This window comes from Bombina bombina, chromosome 12 (assembly GCF_027579735.1).
Source record: "Bombina bombina isolate aBomBom1 chromosome 12, aBomBom1.pri, whole genome shotgun sequence".
NCBI classification, from domain to species: domain Eukaryota; kingdom Metazoa; phylum Chordata; class Amphibia; order Anura; family Bombinatoridae; genus Bombina; species Bombina bombina.
Window position 1 is genome coordinate 21,783,619 of NC_069510.1, and position 22,120 is coordinate 21,805,738.

At 40.9% G+C, this 22,120-nt stretch overlaps 1 protein-coding gene across 1 annotated transcript in view; it reads right to left on the minus strand.

Moving 5' to 3' along the window:
* Positions 1 to 22,120, minus strand: part of RXRA (retinoid X receptor alpha) — a 380,221-nt gene that overhangs the window by 91,000 nt on the left and 267,101 nt on the right. The window contains 1 exon segment of the mRNA XM_053695798.1: positions 1,551 to 1,701. Coding sequence (XP_053551773.1) covers positions 1,551 to 1,701 — 151 coding nt within the window.

Genomic DNA, 22,120 nt, shown 5'->3' on the forward strand with positions numbered 1-22,120 from the left:
TATCAAAATGACTTTGTTATCATGGTATCCTTTACCGAAGAGAATACCTAGATAGGTAGTGTGCGTGTCCGCAGTGGTTTTGCAAGAATGCTTTTGAGCATAAGATGGCAGCAGTGTATGCACAATGTATAACATTGTTAAAAACATTCTTACAAAACTGTTGCCGTACAGTGCTCCTGATATATGCACACTCCTGAGACTACCTACTTGCATTTCAACAAAGGATAACAAGAGAACAAAATAAATGTTGATAATAGTTAATAGTCTGAATCACTGAAGAAACGTCTTGAAACCTGCATCGTGTCCCTTTAATATGGTATTTAACTGATATCTGAATAAATGAAATGTAAATTTCATATTCAAATAGTATTGTATTTTATTTTTATATGTAGAATATATTTTATCAATAGCAAAATATCTGTTTAAAAAATAACTAAAAATACAATAAAATTAACAAACTGTACAGTTTACATGGTTTTGCAAATCAAGAGCAGTTTATAGATACACACCTTGAAAACCCCAGTGGAATTCATGTTCCTGATCTCATTTGTTGTGACCAATTAAGGACAGATATATATGTTTATGTTCTAAACGAATAAATCACTGTGTAGAATGTTGCAGTTTCAGGTATATGTCCCCATAGTTAGGTATAACTGGAGTTCTCCAGCATCTCTGGAGAGACTGGAAACAGCACAATATTCAGAAAACATAATCAAAATAAATTAAAAATGAATATTGCAATGTTGGTTTATGTTCCTTATGAAATCATTTTAAAGGGACATGAAAGTTAAAATTAAACTGTTATGGATCAGAAGGAGCGTGTCATTCTAAGAGACTTTTCATTTTACTTATGTTATCAAATTGACTTAATTCTCTTTGCATCCTTTGTTAAAAAGCATACAAAGGTAGGTTCAGAAACAGCAAAGCACTACTGGGAGCTAGCTGGTGATTGGTGGCTTCACACATATGGCTTTTGCCATTGGCTCACCATATGTGTTCAGCTAGCTCCCACTAGTGTATTGCTGCTCGGGAGCTGTCTTTACCTATGTGTTTAACCCCATACCCAGTGGTAAATTCTGAACGAAGAGCCAATCAGAAAAAAACAAGTCGGGAATGACTTTATAGAGTGATGTTTGTATAAGGTTTCAAAAAGTTCGTTTTTTTTATCATCTCACAAAATAGCTCCTGTTTATAACAAATTGGTGTTAAATTTTGTTGGTGTTACGTTAAAATGTTGTGTATAATAACAAATTAATGTTTAAACAAAACATCAATTAAATAGAGAGCATTTGTAATGTGAATGTTCCTGGTGCTAGTTGGGTGTGATCTAAATTATTCCCTGAAGACCGAGGGTCAAATGGAGAATTGGCACATGGTCAATAATCTCAACTTTAATCTAAACTTTTCCTACATTAGATAAAGTAAATGTTTAACGTTTCCCACTATGGCGACATTTCACAGTTGCGCATCACTTTTTAATGCGTTGGGTCATTTGATGGCGGCAAGATTTCAATAGTAAAGAAATAAAAAAGAAATAAAGTTATTAATACCTGAAGATCGGTCGCCGCAGATAGCGCAGATGTGTTTGGTGAAGGACGCCATATTTCCTGAGAGATGTCCTGGAACTTTAAGCATTCCGTTGATTCCTGGAGGAGGTTTGATGTCTTCTGAGCTGCTGACCGAGTTCATGGGGGAGTGAAGCTGAAAGCAAAAGGAAGATCATTGAATAGAAGAATAAATCATCAGGGAAATTTCAAGAGCACAGACTGAGCGTGATGCAGTATGGTACCGTATGCTGCAAATTTACCTCTAAGCAATACAAGATATTTTTATTGTATATCCATTAATAATAATAAAAAATGCCACTATCCCTGTGAGATGTACTGGTCAGCATCGAGCAGGTTATGTTAGGCATTTTAAGGCTAGGATACAAGTGGATCGCTAATTTATCGCGCACCCGTAAACAAGCAAAAAAGCTATACCCTTGAAGGCCGCCTCTTATCTCAGTGCATTCTGACAGGGGGCAGTCTGCAGAGGTTTAGATACAAGGGGGTAGATTTACCAAACAGCGGATGCTGCTTCCTCCAACTATCGTTTCAGGTTCGCCTTTTAGGTGGTGGACTGAAATCATCCCAATCTAATTGGGATGATTGACACCCCCTACTAGCGGCAGATTGGCCGCGAGTATGCAGGGGGCGGCATCGCACAGGCATTTCCCTAGAAATGCCTGTGCAATGTTAAATGCTGACAGCGTTTATAGTAATATAACTGTGTTGGTTATGCCAATCTAAGGAATGGGTAATAAAGGGATTATCTATTTTATTTTATTTTTAACAATAAGAATTTTCAAGTAGACTGTCCCTTTAAATATGTTTTCCAGCATGTTTATTTTTTAATTGCAATAAAGTGTTTGTAGATTTAAAAAAAATGTTATATAATTACTCAAAATAAAATGACATTAACTGTCTATGTCATGCATTGATCTTATTAAGTGAAAAAAGGCTTCACTCAAACACCTTAGAAAGTGATTATTAATACTGAATCAATTAGCCGCCATGTCTGACATCGGTTCTAGACATAAATTTCGATTTGGTTAAAAAAATTAAAACTGTAATTACCTGTAATAGTTTTTGCATGTGTAACCAGGTTTACCTGTCATATCATAAACATTATTACTATTTCACGCAGTGACTCTCTTAAATGGAATGGATTACGAAACAAAGGCAATATTTTTACGTCTGCATAAAGTGTTATCATACGGTTTTTATAAACCGTCATTGTCATTTATATGCAGTGTGTGCTCAGACAATACAATATAAAACTGCAGCTAATGGCATAAAATTTATAGCACTGCTATGGTTTGGGCATTACTCATGTGCATATTTTGCAATTTACTATTAAACCATTTAGAGCACATGACATAAAGATGCTGTATGGGCTATTTATCAGTTGGATTCATCTTTTAGTCTGAGTAATATCACCAAACACTTTCATGAGACAGCTCGTGTCTCCTTCCTTCTTTGTATTTAATCTCTTGCTATCACAAATTCATATTTGCTTGTGTCAGCATTAATTCACATTAGAATATTCTCATAACAATAAAATAATTCAGGTTATAGTTTGATGCACTTTTATCCAGTCAAGCAGCAATATCTAGCAAAGTTTGTACGGCTATGGTGCTTTCTTATGGTCTAAATAAAACTGTAATTTGAATTTATGCTTATGGACAACATATCTGAGGGAGTTGTGCCTTTCAGCCAGTGTGCAATATGTACAAACATGTTACTTTGTGTTAAGGGATTAAACACATAGGTAAAGTAATGCACAGGAGATTACAGGGGAATGTAACATCTGGTTCATAAAAGTTTCATAAATGTGTTAAGCCCTGGTCTAAGTTACATATTGTTACTGTTGCTGATCATAAACAATCTTTGGGGATGAAGATACAGAAGGACACACGAGTTCTAGAAACACGTCTCTTCAGTACTGTCATTTTTAATGTTTTTAATGCTGAATAAATCAAACATTTGTTGGTTAATCTCTAACCTGCATTTTAATGTTTTGACATTTGGACCACGTATTTGGAGAACTGAATTTGGGGCAGTGCCTCCAGTCTGAAACCATTTGGCTGATGTTCCGTTCAGCTGGCGAACTGTGAGGTCCCAGACCGCTTTTATTGCACCTGAGGTTGCTTTCTTATTTCGGAGTAGTTTTTGTCTTCTCATTATATATTAGAAGGAAATTACACTATGTGACACCCTTGTCTTGACAAAGTTTGTTTGGTTGTTAAAGTCTGACAGAAGCCTTTGTGTATAAACAAGCAAATTAATTAAGTAAAAAAAAAAAAAAGGACGGCATGGAACGTCCTAGCCTTTTGGCTTTACTGAAGCCAACGCCACTTCCTGAATGGAATCTCGGGCCCAGCATCATAGGCACGACACCCCCTAGACCTAATCCCATCATTGAAATATCGCGATCACATGCACGATTGCATGATTTCAATTTGTTTGCATTGGAGCGTTGTTCTGATGTAGACAAATTAGTCCCGTCATGAAAGAGTTAATGGTCCTTTAATTGTAAAAATATAATATTTAAAAAAAATAATAATAAAAAAAAAGCAGCCTAAAAAATGATTGAAGCAGAAATAAAAACAGTCAGAATTATGCAGGCGGCTTTTCTAGGTTCCTGTAATTTTTCCCCATTAAATACACATTAGAATTATAATTGAAAACGTAATAGTCAGCTATACATTGCTTTCACAGATTTGCCGTTACCGCCTTGAGTGTAGTGGATGTTGCTAATTTCTAGGCGTGATATGAAACAGACTTGGTGTCTTATCAGCCGCACTGGGTGTCTGGCAGCTGTACTTGGCATCATCAAATACATCTGGACTGAAGCAAGATGGAGATGGATGGAAAGGAAAATAGCTTTACGGTATCACAAACTAGCACCACAGCTTAAGGGGTTTAACGAATGCTCACGGAGGGATCTCAGTTTAATTCATCTAATTCAGGTGGGAGAGAATCACATCAAAGAAGAGAGATGTGGTAGGGCAGCTCTGACTGAGAGCAATGTGTGCAGTATTAGCTCCGCTGGATACCAGTGATGGCTGAGTATTAGACCTGCACACTATATAGCCGCTGGATACCAGTGATGGCTGAGTATTAGACCTGCACACTATATAGCCGCTGGATACCAGTGATGGCATTAGCTGAGTATTAGACCTGCACACTATATAGCCGCTGGATACCAGTGATGGCTGAGTATTAGACCTGCACACTATATAGCCGCTGGATACCAGTGATAGCTGAGTATTAGACCTGCACACTATATAGCCGCTGGATACCAGTGATGGCTGAGTATTAGACCTGCACACTATATAGCCGCTGGATACCAGTGATGGCTGAGTATTAGACCTGCACACTATATAGCCGCTGGATACCAGTGATGGCTGAGTATTAGACCTGCACACTATATAGCCGCTGGATACCAGTGATGGCTGAGTATTAGACCTGCACACTATATAGCCGCTGGATACCAGTGATGGCTGAGTATTAGACCTGCACACTATATAGCCGCTGGATACCAGTGATGGCTGAGTATTAGACCTGCACACTATATAGCCGCTGGATACCAGTGATGGCTGAGTATTAGACCTGCACACTATATAGCCGCTGGATACCAGTGATGGCTGAGTATTAGACCTGCACACTATATAGCCGCTGGATACCAGTGATGGCTGAGTATTAGACCTGCACACTATATAGCCGCTGGATACCAGTGATGGCATTAGCTGAGTATTAGACCTGCACACTATATAGCCGCTGGATACCAGTGATGGCATTAGCTGAGTTTTAGACCTGCACACTATATAGCCGCTGGATACCAGTGATGGCTGAGTATTAGACCTGCACACTATATAGCCGCTGGATACCAGTGATGGCTGAGTATTAGACCTGCACACTATATAGCCGCTGGATACCAGTGATGGCTGAGTATTAGACCTGCACACTATATAGCCGCTGGATACCAGTGATGGCTGAGTATTAGACCTGCACACTATATAGCCGCTGGATACCAGTGATGGCTGAGTATTAGACCTGCACACTATATAGCCGCTGGATACCAGTGATGGCTGAGTATTAGACCTGCACACTATATAGCCGCTGGATACCAGTGATGGCTGAGTATTAGACCTGCACACTATATAGCCGCTGGATACCAGTGATGGCTGAGTATTAGACCTGCACACTATATAGCCGCTGGATACCAGTGATGGCTGAGTATTAGACCTGCACACTATATAGCCGCTGGATACCAGTGATGGCTGAGTATTAGACCTGCACACTATATAGCCGCTGGATACCAGTGATGGCTGAGTATTAGACCTGCACACTATATAGCCACTGGATACCAGTGATGGCTGAGTATTAGACCTGCACACTATATAGCCGCTGGATACCAGTGATCGCTGAGTATTAGACCTGCACACTATATAGCCGCTGGATACCAGTGATGGCTGAGTATTAGACCTGCACACTATATAGCCGCTGGATACCAGTGATGGCTGAGTATTAGACCTGCACACTATATAGCCGCTGGATACCAGTGATGGCTGAGTATTAGACCTGCACACTATATAGCCGCTGGATACCAGTGATGGCTGAGTATTAGACCTGCACACTATATAGCCGCTGGATACCAGTGATGGCTGAGTATTAGACCTGCACACTATATAGCCGCTGGATACCAGTGATGGCTGAGTATTAGACCTGCACACTATATAGCCGCTGGATACCAGTGATGGCTGAGTATTAGACCTGCACACTATATAGCCGCTGGATACCAGTGATGGCTGAGTATTAGACCTGCACACTATATAGCCGCTGGATACCAGTGATGGCTGAGTATTAGACCTGCACACTATATAGCCGCTGGATACCAGTGATAGCATTAGCTGAGTATTAGACCTGCACACTATATAGCCGCTGGATACCAGTGATGGCTGAGTATTAGACCTGCACACTATATAGCCGCTGGATACCAGTGATGGCATTAGCTGAGTATTAGACCTGCACACTATATAGCCGCTGGATACCAGTGATGGCTGAGTATTAGACCTGCACACTATATAGCCGCTGGATACCAGTGATCGCTGAGTATTAGACCTGCACACTATATAGCCGCTGGATACCAGTGATGGCTGAGTATTAGACCTGCACACTATATAGCCGCTGGATACCAGTGATGGCTGAGTATTAGACCTGCACACTATATAGCCGCTGGATACCAGTGATGGCTGAGTATTAGACCTGCACACTATATAGCCACTGGATACCAGTGATGGCATTAGCTGAGTATTAGACCTGCACACTATATAGCCGCTGGATACCAGTGATGGCTGAGTATTAGACCTGCACACTATATAGCCGCTGGATACCAGTGATGGCTGAGTATTAGACCTGCACACTATATAGCCGCTGGATACCAGTGATGGCTGAGTATTAGACCTGCACACTATATAGCCGCTGGATACCAGTGATCGCTGAGTATTAGACCTGCACACTATATAGCCGCTGGATACCAGTGATGGCTGAGTATTAGACCTGCACACTATATAGCCGCTGGATACCAGTGATGGCTGAGTATTAGACCTGCACACTATATAGCCGCTGGATACCAGTGATGGCTGAGTATTAGACCTGCACACTATATAGCCACTGGATACCAGTGATGGCTGAGTATTAGACCTGCACACTATATAGCCGCTGGATACCAGTGATGGCTGAGTATTAGACCTGCACACTATATAGCCGCTGGATACCAGTGATGGCTGAGTATTAGACCTGCACACTATATAGCCTCAATTATCCACACAGCTTCCTTGTAACTTAAAGGGATATGAAACCCAAAAATATATTATTTGGTGACTCAGACAGAACATTAGGTTTTAAAAACAGTTTCCAATTTACTTCTCAAATTTGCTTTGTTCCCATGGTATTCTTTGTTGAAGAGATAGGTCGGTGCCTGGAGCACTAAATGGCAGGAAATAGTGCTGCCATATAGTGCTCCAAAAATGTCTCATCAAAGCTCCTCTTTTTGCAAGACAGTAATCAAAAATTTAACACTACAAAGTCCAAAATGCAACATTTAGCATGCACAAGCGTCAGCACAATTATAGACTCAACAGAAATTTACTGACTCACTTTCTGCAATGAGATATTTGTTTTTGTTAAACATTTTCTTCAGGTCCTTTTTAAATAAAATTCAATTTTAAATTGGGCGGCTCAATTGCAATGTGTTGATTAACTGGAGAGTAAATTTATTTTTACATTTTTATAATAAAGCGCAGCAGTTAAAAATTGCTTCTCAAATTAGCTGCAGACAAAAAAAATTATGTTTTGAAAATATCTCACTTTGTTTCCTTTTCTCTTAGTCTAACATCACAAGGTAAAAATGTAGTAATAAAAAAGGTGCATTGCTCACAAGAACAACTTACATTCAGAGGTCACAGCTTTGCACACTAGGAAAAACTAGAGTGCGGGATTTAAAAATTCCCTGAGAGCACTGATCCATATTTGACGGTTCTTTTCAAACAGCACTTTACTCTGGATGCATTGTAATAAGGAAAGCTTTCACATTGCTGCCAGAGCAAAGCCCTGTTTGTGGAGAACAGAGTCTAATGTGGAGTAGTGCTGCAACTGCACTAACAGTTCCTGCATGTGTCCCATTCTTTCTGCCTACATGCTGCATTTTCTGCGATGACATCTCAGATCAGAGCAGTATCAATGACTTGGCAATTATTATTTCAGGCAATTTAAAAATTGATAAGCAATGCAGTAATGCAGCAGATAAGGCCAGTGGGAATCTTACTTGTCTAACAAGATATATAAGCAGCAGCAAATTGGGGTTGTGCAACTTTATAGAGCACAAGTTTAACCTCATATTAAACACTGTGTCTGGGATATGCATAAGGTTAGCTTAAGAATGAATTGACGCTTAGACATCAGAAGGTAAAATGAGAAGTCCTGATGAGTTTTCTAGTTCCCATTTTCTGTGAAAGTCTGTTTCTATAACTTATCACGTTTCCTGACCACCAGTAGTTAATGGGTAAATACAAGGAATTTATTTTTAGTCATACTGTCTAATTGTGACACTTTTGTGAATGCATTAACACGCGTTTGCTGCAGTAGCTTTCACCTTCCCCACAACTTACATCATTTGAAAGAGCCACGCTGACCTTATTACTAGAGTAGACAAGCCTAGCCACGCTGACCTTATTACTAGAGTAGACAAGCCTAGCCATGCTGACCTTATTACTAGAGTAGACAAGCCTAGCCACGCTGACCTTATTACTAGAGTAGACAAGCCTAGCCACGCTGACCTTATTACTAGAGTAGACAAGCCTAGCCACGCTGACCTTATTACTAGAGTAGACAAGCCTAGCCACGCTGACCTTATTACTAGAGTAGACAAGCCTAGCCACGCTGACCTTATTACTAGAGTAGACAAGCCTAGCCACGCTGACCTTATTACTAGAGTAGACAAGCCTAGCCACGCTGACCTTATTACTAGAGTAGACAAGCCTAGCCACGCTGACCTTATTACTAGAGTAGACAAGCCTAGCCACGCTGACCTTATTACTAGAGTAGACAAGCCTAGCCACGCTGACCTTATTACTAGAGTAGACAAGCCTAGCCACGCTGACCTTATTACTAGAGTAGACAAGCCTAGCCATGCTGACCTTATTACTAGAGTAGACAAGCCTAGCCACGCTGACCTTATTACTAGAGTAGACAAGCCTAGCCATGCTGACCTTATTACTAGAGTAGACAAGCCTAGCCACGCTGACCTTATTACTAGAGTAGACAAGCCTAGCCACGCTGACCTTATTACTAGAGTAGACAAGCCTAGCCACGCTGACCTTATTACTAGAGTAGACAAGCCTAGCCACGCTGACCTTATTACTAGAGTAGACAAGCCTAGCCACGCTGACCTTATTACTAGAGTAGACAAGCCTAGCCACGCTGACCTTATTACTAGAGTAGACAAGCCTAGCCACGCTGACCTTATTACTAGAGTAGACAAGCCTAGCCACGCTGACCTTATTACTAGAGTAGACAAGCCTAGCCACGCTGACCTTATTACTAGAGTAGACAAGCCTAGCCACGCTGACCTTATTACTAGAGTAGACAAGCCTAGCCACGCTGACCTTATTACTAGAGTAGACAAGCCTAGCCACGCTGACCTTATTACTAGAGTAGACAAGCCTAGCCACGCTGACCTTATTACTAGAGTAGACAAGCCTAGCCACGCTGACCTTATTACTAGAGTAGACAAGCCTAGCCACGCTGACCTTATTACTAGAGTAGACAAGCCTAGCCACGCTGACCTTATTACTAGAGTAGACAAGCCTAGCCACGCTGACCTTATTACTAGAGTAGACAAGCCTAGCCACGCTGACCTTATTACTAGAGTAGACAAGCCTAGCCACGCTGACCTTATTACTAGAGTAGACAAGCCTAGCCACGCTGACCTTATTACTAGAGTAGACAAGCCTAGCCACGCTGACCTTATTACTAGAGTAGACAAGCCTAGCCACGCTGACCTTATTACTAGAGTAGACAAGCCTAGCCACGCTGACCTTATTACTAGAGTAGACAAGCCTAGCCACGCTGACCTTATTACTAGAGTAGACAAGCCTAGCCACGCTGACCTTATTACTAGAGTAGACAAGCCTAGCCACGCTGACCTTATTACTAGAGTAGACAAGCCTAGCCACGCTGACCTTATTACTAGAGTAGACAAGCCTAGCCACGCTGACCTTATTACTAGAGTAGACAAGCCTAGCCACGCTGACCTTATTACTAGAGTAGACAAGCCTAGCCACGCTGACCTTATTACTAGAGTAGACAAGCCTAGCCACGCTGACCTTATTACTAGAGTAGACAAGCCTAGCCACGCTGACCTTATTACTAGAGTAGACAAGCCTAGCCACGCTGACCTTATTACTAGAGTAGACAAGCCTAGCCACGCTGACCTTATTACTAGAGTAGACAAGCCTAGCCACGCTGACCTTATTACTAGAGTAGACAAGCCTAGCCACGCTGACCTTATTACTAGAGTAGACAAGCCTAGCCACGCTGACCTTATTACTAGAGTAGACAAGCCTAGCCACGCTGACCTTATTACTAGAGTAGACAAGCCTAGCCACGCTGACCTTATTACTAGAGTAGACAAGCCTAGCCACGCTGACCTTATTACTAGAGTAGACAAGCCTAGCCACGCTGACCTTATTACTAGAGTAGACAAGCCTAGCCACGCTGACCTTATTACTAGAGTAGACAAGCCTAGCCACGCTGACCTTATTACTAGAGTAGACAAGCCTAGCCACGCTGACCTTATTACTAGAGTAGACAAGCCTAGCCACGCTGACCTTATTACTAGAGTAGACAAGCCTAGCCACGCTGACCTTATTACTAGAGTAGACAAGCCTAGCCACGCTGACCTTATTACTAGAGTAGACAAGCCTAGCCACGCTGACCTTATTACTAGAGTAGACAAGCCTAGCCACGCTGACCTTATTACTAGAGTAGACAAGCCTAGCCACGCTGACCTTATTACTAGAGTAGACAAGCCTAGCCACGCTGACCTTATTACTAGAGTAGACAAGCCTAGCCACGCTGACCTTATTACTAGAGTAGACAAGCCTAGCCACGCTGACCTTATTACTAGAGTAGACAAGCCTAGCCACGCTGACCTTATTACTAGAGTAGACAAGCCTAGCCACGCTGACCTTATTACTAGAGTAGACAAGCCTAGCCACGCTGACCTTATTACTAGAGTAGACAAGCCTAGCCACGCTGACCTTATTACTAGAGTAGACAAGCCTAGCCACGCTGACCTTATTACTAGAGTAGACAAGCCTAGCCACGCTGACCTTATTACTAGAGTAGACAAGCCTAGCCACGCTGACCTTATTACTAGAGTAGACAAGCCTAGCCACGCTGACCTTATTACTAGAGTAGACAAGCCTAGCCACTCTTGTTTTGATGGAAAAGCTTGATTTGTTTTGCAGTATCTTATCAAATTCCCCTCTGCTGAAGACACAAATAGGGATATTTACGGCAGGGCTAAATTACTGTGCAAAGTTCTTTATTTTCGACTGCACATAGTTAGTTAAACCGAGGTGCTTTATGTCCCTTTAAAAGACCAGTAAATACAGTTGATTTGCTAAAAAGACAACGCAATAGCACTTCAAATGAGTAGTAGATTTTATTTCTGACACATTTCAAAGTTATGTCTATTTCTACGCCTCCTGTATCATGTGACAACCATCAGCCAATCACAAATGCATATACGTATATGCTGTGAATTCTTGAACATGCTCAGTAGGAGCTGGTGACAAAAAGTGTAAATATAAAAAGACTGTGCACATTTTGTTAATGGAAGTAAAATAGAAAGTTGTTTAAGATTGCTGCTCTATCTGAATCATGAACGTTTAATTTTGACTCAAGTGTCCGTTTAATGCCCAAAAGCACAAAACACTGAAGAAAATGGGTCGTGGTCATTATTAGTAGGTCTGAATTCTAAGCTGGGTACCTGGCCTCGTATGGACCCTTTAGTGATGGACACTTGCCAATGCCACTAACAAGTGAGCCCACAGACTTCATTGTGCTGTGAATATCAAATGCCCTATAGTCCCCCAAGAGGGCTTCTCTGTGCCGTGCACCCCCAGGGCTTTTGACACCTCATTTAGGCCAGGAATCTCCCAAGAACACTGTATTTATTTAATAAAATACACACAGGCAGCATATCCACCATTTTGTTCTTAAATCTTAGAATCATCAAAAAGGTGGAAACATAAATAAAAAAAAAAGATTACTTAAAAGGGACAAGAATACCCCAAATGATTCAGATACAACATACAATGTTAAATAACTTTCTAATTTACGCACTACTAGGGTCATATATGTGCACCCCCCCCCCCAATCAGAATCTAGCACCCAGCTCCTGAGCCTACCTAGGGTTGCTTTTCAACAAAGGTTACCAAGAAACAAAGCAAATTAGATAATAGTAGTAAAGTGGAAAGTTGTTTAAAATTGTATTCTCTATGTAAATCATGAAATAAAATTGTGAAATTGTTTGTCCTGTCCCTTGGAAGTATCTGACAGTACGGAAGAGACTTCTTAGATAACCTCACCAAACGAGAGCTTTAGATCATCGGCCTATGTGTTTAACCCCACACAAAAGGGTTAAACACAGGGATAAAGTCCTGCAGCAGATGTGCTCCAGTTTTGATATTTAACAACTAAAAGGAGAGTTGCTGTTTTGAATAGGATCTAACAGTAAAATGTAATCACCCACTCAAACAAATGAAAACCTTAACAGAAGGATAGAACATGAATTTACTTCCACACAGTCTTTTTATATTCACACTTTCTGGGGAACAAGATTCTACTGAGCATGTGCACAAGCTCATGGGTATACATATACTAGTCTGTGATTGGCTGATGTCTGTCACATGATACAGGGGGTTGGAAAATGGGAGAAAAAATGAATTTGACAGAAAAAAAATCTACTGCTTATTTGAAATTCAGAGTATGTGCTATTGCATTGTCTTTTCATTATGTACTTGTTAATTATGTAATTGTACTGCATTGAGTGGTTCTTTAATAAGTGTTTCCAGTGTCAGGGGTTTACATTCATTATAGAATTTACACCAGAACACCATACAACACAAATAGCTATAGATGTGAAGTATGATTGTTGTGAGATGAAATAAATGCTAAGTATTCTCATATAGGATAGGAAGAGTGAGAAGATAAGATCAATACAGTGTATTCATATTGCTGCTATCACAACCTACCACTGAGATTTAATCTGATTTGTTTGGTACAGAAACAAGGATAAGACATAAAATACAGAATAAGAACCTCAACAAAAAGGAACACAAAGTAAAAAGTGAATGGATGTACAGTTGTGCTCATGAGTTTACAAACCCTGGCAGAATTTATGACTTCTTGGCCATTTTTCCGAGAATATGAAAGATAACACAAAAACTTTTCTTTCACTCATGGTTAGTGTTTGGCTGAAGCCATTTATTATCAATAAACTGTGTTTACTCTTTTTAAATCATAATGACAACAGAAACTACCCAAATGACCCTGATCAAAAGTTTACACACCCTGGTGATTTTGGCCTGATAATATGCACACAAGTTGACCCAAAGGGGTTTGAATGGCTATTAAAGGTAACCATCCTCATCTGTAATCTGTTTTCTTGTAATTAGTGTGTGTGTATAAAAGGTCATTGATTTTCTGGACTCCTGACAGACTCTGACAGTGCTGCACTGATGTTTCTGGATTCTGAGTCATGGGGAAAGAAAAATAATTGTCAAAGGATCTGTGGGAAAAAGGTAGTTGAACTGTATAAAACAGGAAAGGGATATAAAAAGATATCCAAGGAATTGAGAATGCAAATCTGCAGTGTTCAAACTCTAATCAAGAAGAGGAAAATGAGGGGTTCTGTTTGATAACATACTGCATTCATCTTGCATCAATTCTGGCCAAATTTCCTGTGCCTTTGTAGCTCACACATCCCCAAAACATCAGCGATCCACCTCCAGTTTCACAGTAGGAATGGTGTACCTTTCATCATAGGCCTTGTTGACTCCTCTCCAAATGTAGCGTTTATGGTTGTGGCCAAAAAGCTCAAGTTTGGTCACATCACTCCAATTGACTTTGTGCCAGAAGGTTTGAGGCTTGTCTCTGTGCTGTTTGGTGTATTGTAAGTGGGATACTTTGTGGCATTTGCGTAGTAATGGCTTTCTTCTGGCAACTCGACCATGCAGCCCATCTTTCTTCAAGTGCCTCCTTATTGTGCATCTTGAAACAGCCACACCACATGTCCTATATTTCACCTGAAGTTATTTGTGGGTTTGTCTTTGCTTCCTGAACAATTTTCCTGGCAATTGTGGCTGAAATTTTAGTTGGTCTACCTGACCGTGGTTTGGTTTCAACATAACCCCTCATTTTCCACTTCTTGATTAGAGTTTGAACACTGCTGATTTGCATTATCAATTCCTTGGATATCTTTTTATAACCATTTCCTGTTTTATACAGTTCAACTACCTTTTCCCACAGATCCTTTGACAATTCTTTTGCTTTTCCCATGACTCAGAATCCAGAATCGTCAGTGCAGCACTGGATGAAAGATGCAAAGGTCTGTCAGGAGTCCAGAAACTCATTGACCTTTTATACACACATACTAATTACAAGCAAACAGATCACAGGTGAGGATGTTTACCTTTAATAGCCATTCAAACCCCTTTGTGTCAACTTGTGTGCATATTATCAGGCCAAAATCACCAGGGTATGTAAACTTTTGATCAGGGTCATTTGGGTAGTTTCTGTTGTCATTATGATTTAAAAAGAGTAAACACAGTTGATTGATAATAAATGACTTCAGCCAAACACTAACCATGAGTGAAAGAAAAGTTTTTGTGTTATCTTTCATATTCTCTGAAAAATGACCAAGAAATCATAAATTCTGCCAGGGTATGCAAATTTATGAGCACAACTGTAGATAAACATAAGTGTGTGTGTTTCTCCTTCAAATGTATTTGTTTTATTCTCTCTCTCTCTGTCTCTCTCTCTCTCTCTCTCTATATATATATATATATATATATATATATATATATATATATATATATATATATATATATATATATATATATATATAAAATAATATTAATTATATATATATATATATATAAAATAATATATGTGGCACAGCACTTGGAAAGCCTTAAAGATACAGTGTACCCTAAATTGTTCTCCCCTTTAACTTGTTTCAAATGATCTCATTTACCTGTTGGAGTGTAGTATTCAATTATTTTTAAATAGCACCTTAACATTTATATCAGTATTAGAAAACAGAATTTATGCTTACCTGATAAATTACTTTCTCCAACGGTGTGTCCGGTCCACGGCATCATCCTTACTTGTGGGAATATCTCTTCCCCAACAGGAAATGGCAAAGAGTCCCAGCAAAGCTGTCCATATAGTCCCTCCTAGGCTCCGCCCACCCCAGTCATTCGACCGACGGACAGGAGGAAAAAAAACAGGAGAAACTATAGGGTGCCGTGGTGACTGTAGTTAGAGAAAATAATTCATCAAACCTGATTAAAAAACCAGGGCGGGCCGTGGACCGGACACACCGTTGGAGAAAGTAATTTATCAGGTAAGCATAAATTCTGTTTTCTCCAACATTGGTGTGTCCGGTCCACGGTGTCATCCTTACTTGTGGGAACCAATACCAAAGCTTTAGGACACGGATGAAGGGAGGGAGCAAATCAGGTTACCTAAACAGAAGGCACCACAGCTTGCAAAACCTTTCTCCCAAAAATAGCCTCTGAAGAAGTAAAAGTATCAAATTTGTAAAATTTGGCAAAAGTGTGCAGTGAAGACCAAGTCGCTGCCTTACATATCTGATCAACAGAAGCCTCGTTCTTGAAGGCCCATGTGGAAGCCACAGCCCTAGTGGAGTGAGCTGTGATTCTTTCTGGAGGTTGCCGTCCAGCAGTCTCGTAAGCCAATCGGATGATGCTTTTAAGCCAAAAAGAAAGAGGTAGAAGTCGCTTTTTGACCTCTCCTTTTACCAGAATAGACGACAAACAGAGAAGAAGTTTGTCTGAACTCTTTTGTAGCTTCTGAAGAGAATTTTAGAGCACGGACTACGTCTAAATTGTGTAACAAACGTTCCTTCTTTGAAACTGGATTCGGACACAAAGAAGGAACAACTATCTCCTGGTTAATATTTTTGTTAGAAACAACCTTTGGAAGAAAACCAGGCTTAGTATGCAAAACAACCTTATCTGCATGGAACACCAGATAGGGCGGAGAACACTGAAGAGCAGATAACTCAGAAACTCTTCTAGCAGAAGAAATAGCAACCAAAAACAAAACTTTCCAAGATAACAACTTAATATCTATGGAATGTAGAGGTTCAAACGGAACCTCTTGAAGAACTGAAAGAACTAGATTTAAACTCCAGGGAGGAGTCAAAGGTCTGTAAACAGGCTTGATCCTAACCAGAGCCTGAACAAATGCTTGAACATCTGGCACAGCTGCCAGTCGTTTGTGTAATAAGACAGATAAAGCAGAAATCTGTCCCTTTAGAGAACTCGCTGATAATCCTTTATCCAAACCCTCTTGTAGAAAGGAAAGGATCTTAGGGATTTTGATCTTATTCCATAAGAATCCCTTGGATTCACACCAGCAGATATATCTTTTCCATATTTTATGGTAAATTTTTCTAGTTACCGGTTTTCTGGCTTGAACTAGAGTATCTATCACAGAATCTGAAAACCCACGCTTTGATAGAATCAAGCGTTCAATTTCCAAGCCGTCAGCTGGAGGGAGACCAGATTTGGATGTTCGAATGGACCCTGTACAAGAAGATCCTGTCTCAAAGGTAGCTTCCATGGTGGCACCGATGACATATTCACCAGGTCTGCATACCAAGTCCTGCGTGGCCACGCAGGAGCTATCAAGATCACCAAGGCCCTCTCCTGCTTGATCCTGGCTACCTGCCTGGGAATGAGAGGAAACGGTGGAAACACATAGGCTAGGTTGAAGGTCCAAGGCGCTACTAGTGCATCCACTAGAGTCGCCTTGGGATCCCTGGATCTGGACCCGTAGCAAGGAACCTTGAAGTTCTGACGAGACGCCATCATATCCATATCTGGAATGCCCCATAATTGAGTCAACTGGGCAAAGATCTCCGGGTGGAGTTCCCACTCCCCCGGATGGAATGTCTGACTCAGATAATCCGACTCCCAGTTTTCCACACCTGGGATGTGGATCGCAGATAGGTGGCAGGAGTGATCCTCTGTCCATTTTATTATTTTGGTCACTTCTTTCATCGCCAGGGAACTCCTTGTTCCCCCCTGATGATTGATATAAGCAACCGTCGTCATGTTGTCTGATTGGAATCTTATGAATCTGGCCTTTGCTAGTTGAGGCCAAGCCCTGAGAGCATTGAATATCGCTCTCAGTTCCAGAATGTTTATCGGGAGAAGAGACTCTTCCCGAGACCATAGTCCCTGAGCTTTCAGGGATTTCCAGACCGCGCCCCAGCCCACTAGACTGGCGTCGGTCGTGACAATGACCCACTCTGGTCTGCGGAAGCTCATTCCCTGGGACAGGTGGTCCAGGGTTAGCCACCAACGGAGTGAGTCTCTGGTCTTCTGATCTACTTGAATCACTGGAGACAAGTCTGTATAGTCCCCATTCCACTGTTTCAGCATGCACAGTTGTAATGGTCTTAGATGAATTCGGGCAAAAGGAACTATGTCCATTGCTGCAACCATCAATCCTACTACTTCCATGCACTGAGCTACGGAAGGACGAGGAATAGAATGAAGAACTTGACAAGCGTTTAGAAGTTTTGACTTTCTGACTTCTGTCAGGAAAATCCTCATTTCTAAGGAATCTATTATTGTTCCCAAGAAGTGAACTCTTGTCGACGGAGACAGGGAACCTTTTTCTATGTTCACCTTCCATCCGTGAGATCTGAGAAAGGCCAGAACGATGTCTGTGTGAGCCTTTGCCTTTGAAAGAGACGACGCTTGTATTAGAATGTCGTCCAAGTACGGAACTACTGCAATGCCCCTTGGTCTTAGAACCGCTAGAAGGGATCCGAGTACCTTTGTGAAAATCCTTGGAGCAGTGGCTAACCCGAATGGGAGGGCCACAAACTGGTAATGTTTGTCCAGAAAGGCGAACCTTAGGAACTGATGATGTTCTTTGTGGATAGGAATATGTAGATACGCATCCTTTAGATCCACGGTAGTCATAAATTGACCTTCCTGGATTGTGGGTAGAATCGTTCGAATGGTTTCCATCTTGAACGATGGTACTCTGAGAAATTTGTTTAGGATCTTTAAATCCAGAATTGGTCTGAAAGTTCCCTCTTTTTTGGGAACTACAAACAGATTTGAGTAAAATCCCATTCCTTGTTCCGCCGTTGGAACTGGGTGTATCACTCCCATCTTTAACAGGTCTTCTACACAATGTAAGAATGCCTGTCTCTTTATTTGGTTTGAGGATAAGTGAGACATGTGGAACCTTCCCCTTGGGGGTAGTTCCTTGAATTCCAGAAGATAACCCTGAGAAACTATTTCTAGTGTCCAGGGATCCTGAACATCTCTTGCCCAAGCCTGAGCAAAGAGAGAGAGTCTGCCCCCTACTAGATCCGGTCCCGGATCGGGGACTACTCCTTCATGCTGTTTTGTTAGCAGCAGCAGGCTTCTTGGCCTGCTTACCCTTGTTCCAGCCTTGCGCCGGTTTCCAGGCTGGTTTGGTTTGAGAGGCATTACCCTCTTGTTTAGAGGATGCAGAGTTAGAGGCCGGTCCGTTCCTGAAATTGCGAAAGGAACGAAAATTAGACTTATTCTTGGCTTTGAAAGGTCTATCTTGTGGGAGGGCATGGCCCTTTCCCCCAGTGATGTCTGAAATAATCTCTTTCAATTCTGGCCCAAAGAGAGTCTTACCCTTGAAGGGGATATTAAGCAATTTTGTCTTGGAAGATACATCCGCTGACCAAGACTTTAGCCAAAGCGCTCTGCGCGCCACAATTGCAAACCCTGAATTTTTCACCGCTAATCTAGCTAGTTGCAAAGTGGCATCTAAAATAAAAGAATTAGCCAACTTGAGTGCGCGAACTCTGTCCATAACCTCCTCATACGGAGTCTCTCTACTGAGCGACTTTTCTAGTTCCTCGAACCAGAACCACGCTGCTGTAGTGACAGGGACAATGCACGAAATGGGTTGCAGGAGGTAACCTTGCTGTACAAAAATCTTTTTAAGCAAACCCTCCAATTTTTTATCCATAGGATCTTTGAAAGCACAATTATTCTCGATAGGAATAGTAGTGCGCTTGTTTAAAGTAGAAACTGCCCCCTCGACCTTAGGGACTGTCTGCCATAAGTCCTTTCTGGGGTCGACCATAGGAAATAATTTCTTAAATATAGGAGGGGGGACAAAAGGTATGCCGGGCTTCTCCCACTCCTTATTCACTATATCCGCCACCCGCTTGGGTATAGGAAAAGCGTCAGGGTGCACCGGAACCTCTAGGAACTTGTCCATCTTGCATAATTTTTCTGGAATGACCAGGTTGTCACAATCATCCAGAGTAGATAACACCTCCTTAAGCAGTGCGCGGAGATGCTCTAATTTAAATTTAAATGTCACAACATCAGGTTCTGCTTGTTGAGAAATTTTACCTGAATCTGAAATTTCCCCATCCGACAAAACCTCCCTCATGACCCCTTCAGATTGGTGTGAGGGTATGACAGAGCAATTATCATCAGCGCCCTCCTGCTCTACAGTGTTTAAAACAGAGCAATCACGCTTTCTCTGATATGCAGGCATTTTGGATAAAATATTTGCTATGGAGTTATCCATTACTGCCGTTAATTGTTGCATAGTAATAAGCATTGGCACGCTAGAGGTACTAGGGGCCTCCTGCGTGGGCAAAACTGGCGTAGACACAGAAGGAGATGATGTAGAACTATGTCTACTTCCTTCATCTGATGAATCATCTTGGGCAACTTTACTATCTGTGGCAATACTGTCCTTACTTTGTTTGGACGCTATGGCACAATTATCACACAATTTTGAAGGGGGACACACATTGATCTTCAAACATATAGAACATAGCTTATCTGAAGGTGCAGACATGTTAAACAGGCTTAAACTTGTCAAAAAAGTACAAAAAACGTTTTAAAACAAAACCGTTACTGTCTCTTTAAATTTTAAACAGTGCACACTTTATTACTGAATATGTGAAAAAGTATGAAGGAATTGTTCAAAATTTACCAAATTTTCACCACAGTGTCTTAAAGCATTCAAAGTATTGCACACCAATTTTCAGAGCTTTAACCTTTAAAATAAAGAAACCGGAGCCGGTTACAGTTTTAACCCCTCTACAGTCCCAGCTACAGCCTTTGCTGCGACTTTACCAAACCCAGGGGGGGGAATACGATACCAGATGAAGCCTTCTAGGAACTTTTCCAACTACTTCCAGATCCTCACACATGCATCTGCATGTCTTGCTCTCAAAAGTAACTGCGCATTAATGGCGCGAAAATGAGGCTCAGCCTACAACTGGGAAGGCCCTTCCTGACTGGAAAGGTGTCTAACACAGTGCCTGACGTTAAAAAACGTTCCCCAAGCTTATAAGTGTGAATTACAAGCATAAACATGTATAAAATGCCCAAATAAAGCAATCGATTTTGCCCATAAAAGTGTCTACCAGTTTTATAGCCCATATTAAGCCCTTTATTCTGTTTGAGACTAAGAAAATGGCTTACCGGTCCCCATGAGGGGAAATGACAGCCTTCCAGCATTACACAGTCTTGTTAGAAATATGGCTAGTCATACCTTAAGCAGAAAAGTCTGCTGTTTCCCCCAACTGAAGTTACTTCATCTCAACAGTCCTATGTGGAAACAGCAAACGATTTTAGTTACTGTCTGCTAAAATCATCTTCCTCTCACAAACAGAACTCTTCATCTTTTTCTGTTTCAGAGTAAATAGTACATACCAGCACTATTTTAAAATAACAAACTCTTGATAGTAGAATTAAAAAACTACAACTAAACACCACATACTCTTAACCATCTCCGTGGAGATGTTGCCTGTGCAACGGCAAAGAGAATGACTGGGGTGGGCGGAGCCTAGGAGGGACTATATGGACAGCTTTGCTGGGACTCTTTGCCATTTCCTGTTGGGGAAGAGATATTCCCACAAGTAAGGATGACGCCGTGGACCGGACACACCAATGTTGGAGAAATAGCTGTTTTTGCCAGTTGTATCCTTACCTATACTGAAAGTTTATATACTTAAGTATTGGCTATAGAAAAGCTGTTTAATCATCGGTAGCAGAAGACATTACACTCCCAGTGGGGGTTAGGGAAAATAAGTAATAAAATGTTAATTTTCCAATACTTGTGCTTTAGTATACTGACAGAGTTAATATAAAGAAGCATGTGTGTGTACATAAGACGTCTGATATCCCTGCAAGCGTAATCCATTTTAATGGGTTAAAGTTCCAAAGAAAAAAAAATGAATTCAAGGTCAGTTAAACTATACAAAATTTCAGTAAGCAATTGTGTCCTAAGCAAAGTAAGAGCATTATAGGGCAATTACTTTAAAAAATGAATAAAAGTATGAATATAAGATAAGTGTTCTCAACTTTTGTGTTGGGTAATTTTTCAGTAATATGTACTATGACTGTTTACTGCCCCTTTAATAGGAACCATTAGAATATTGTTGATGGAAACTGTATTACTATAGTTTCTTACAGAATGACAACTTGAAATAGTAAAAATTGAATGGATGTGTCGTTATACAAAAAGGGAAAAGAGGGTGGCTGAACATATCAGTGTGTCCTCCAACACATTATATTGTAAAGGTATGAAATTGACTCTTTAAAAGTGAGTGTTTATATACATATATAAATGCATTTGCCATAACAAATATTTCTGCTGTAAAAAGAAAAAAGCAAATAAAAAAGTTCTGACATTAAAATCGTAAAAAAAATAAGAGTGTGGCT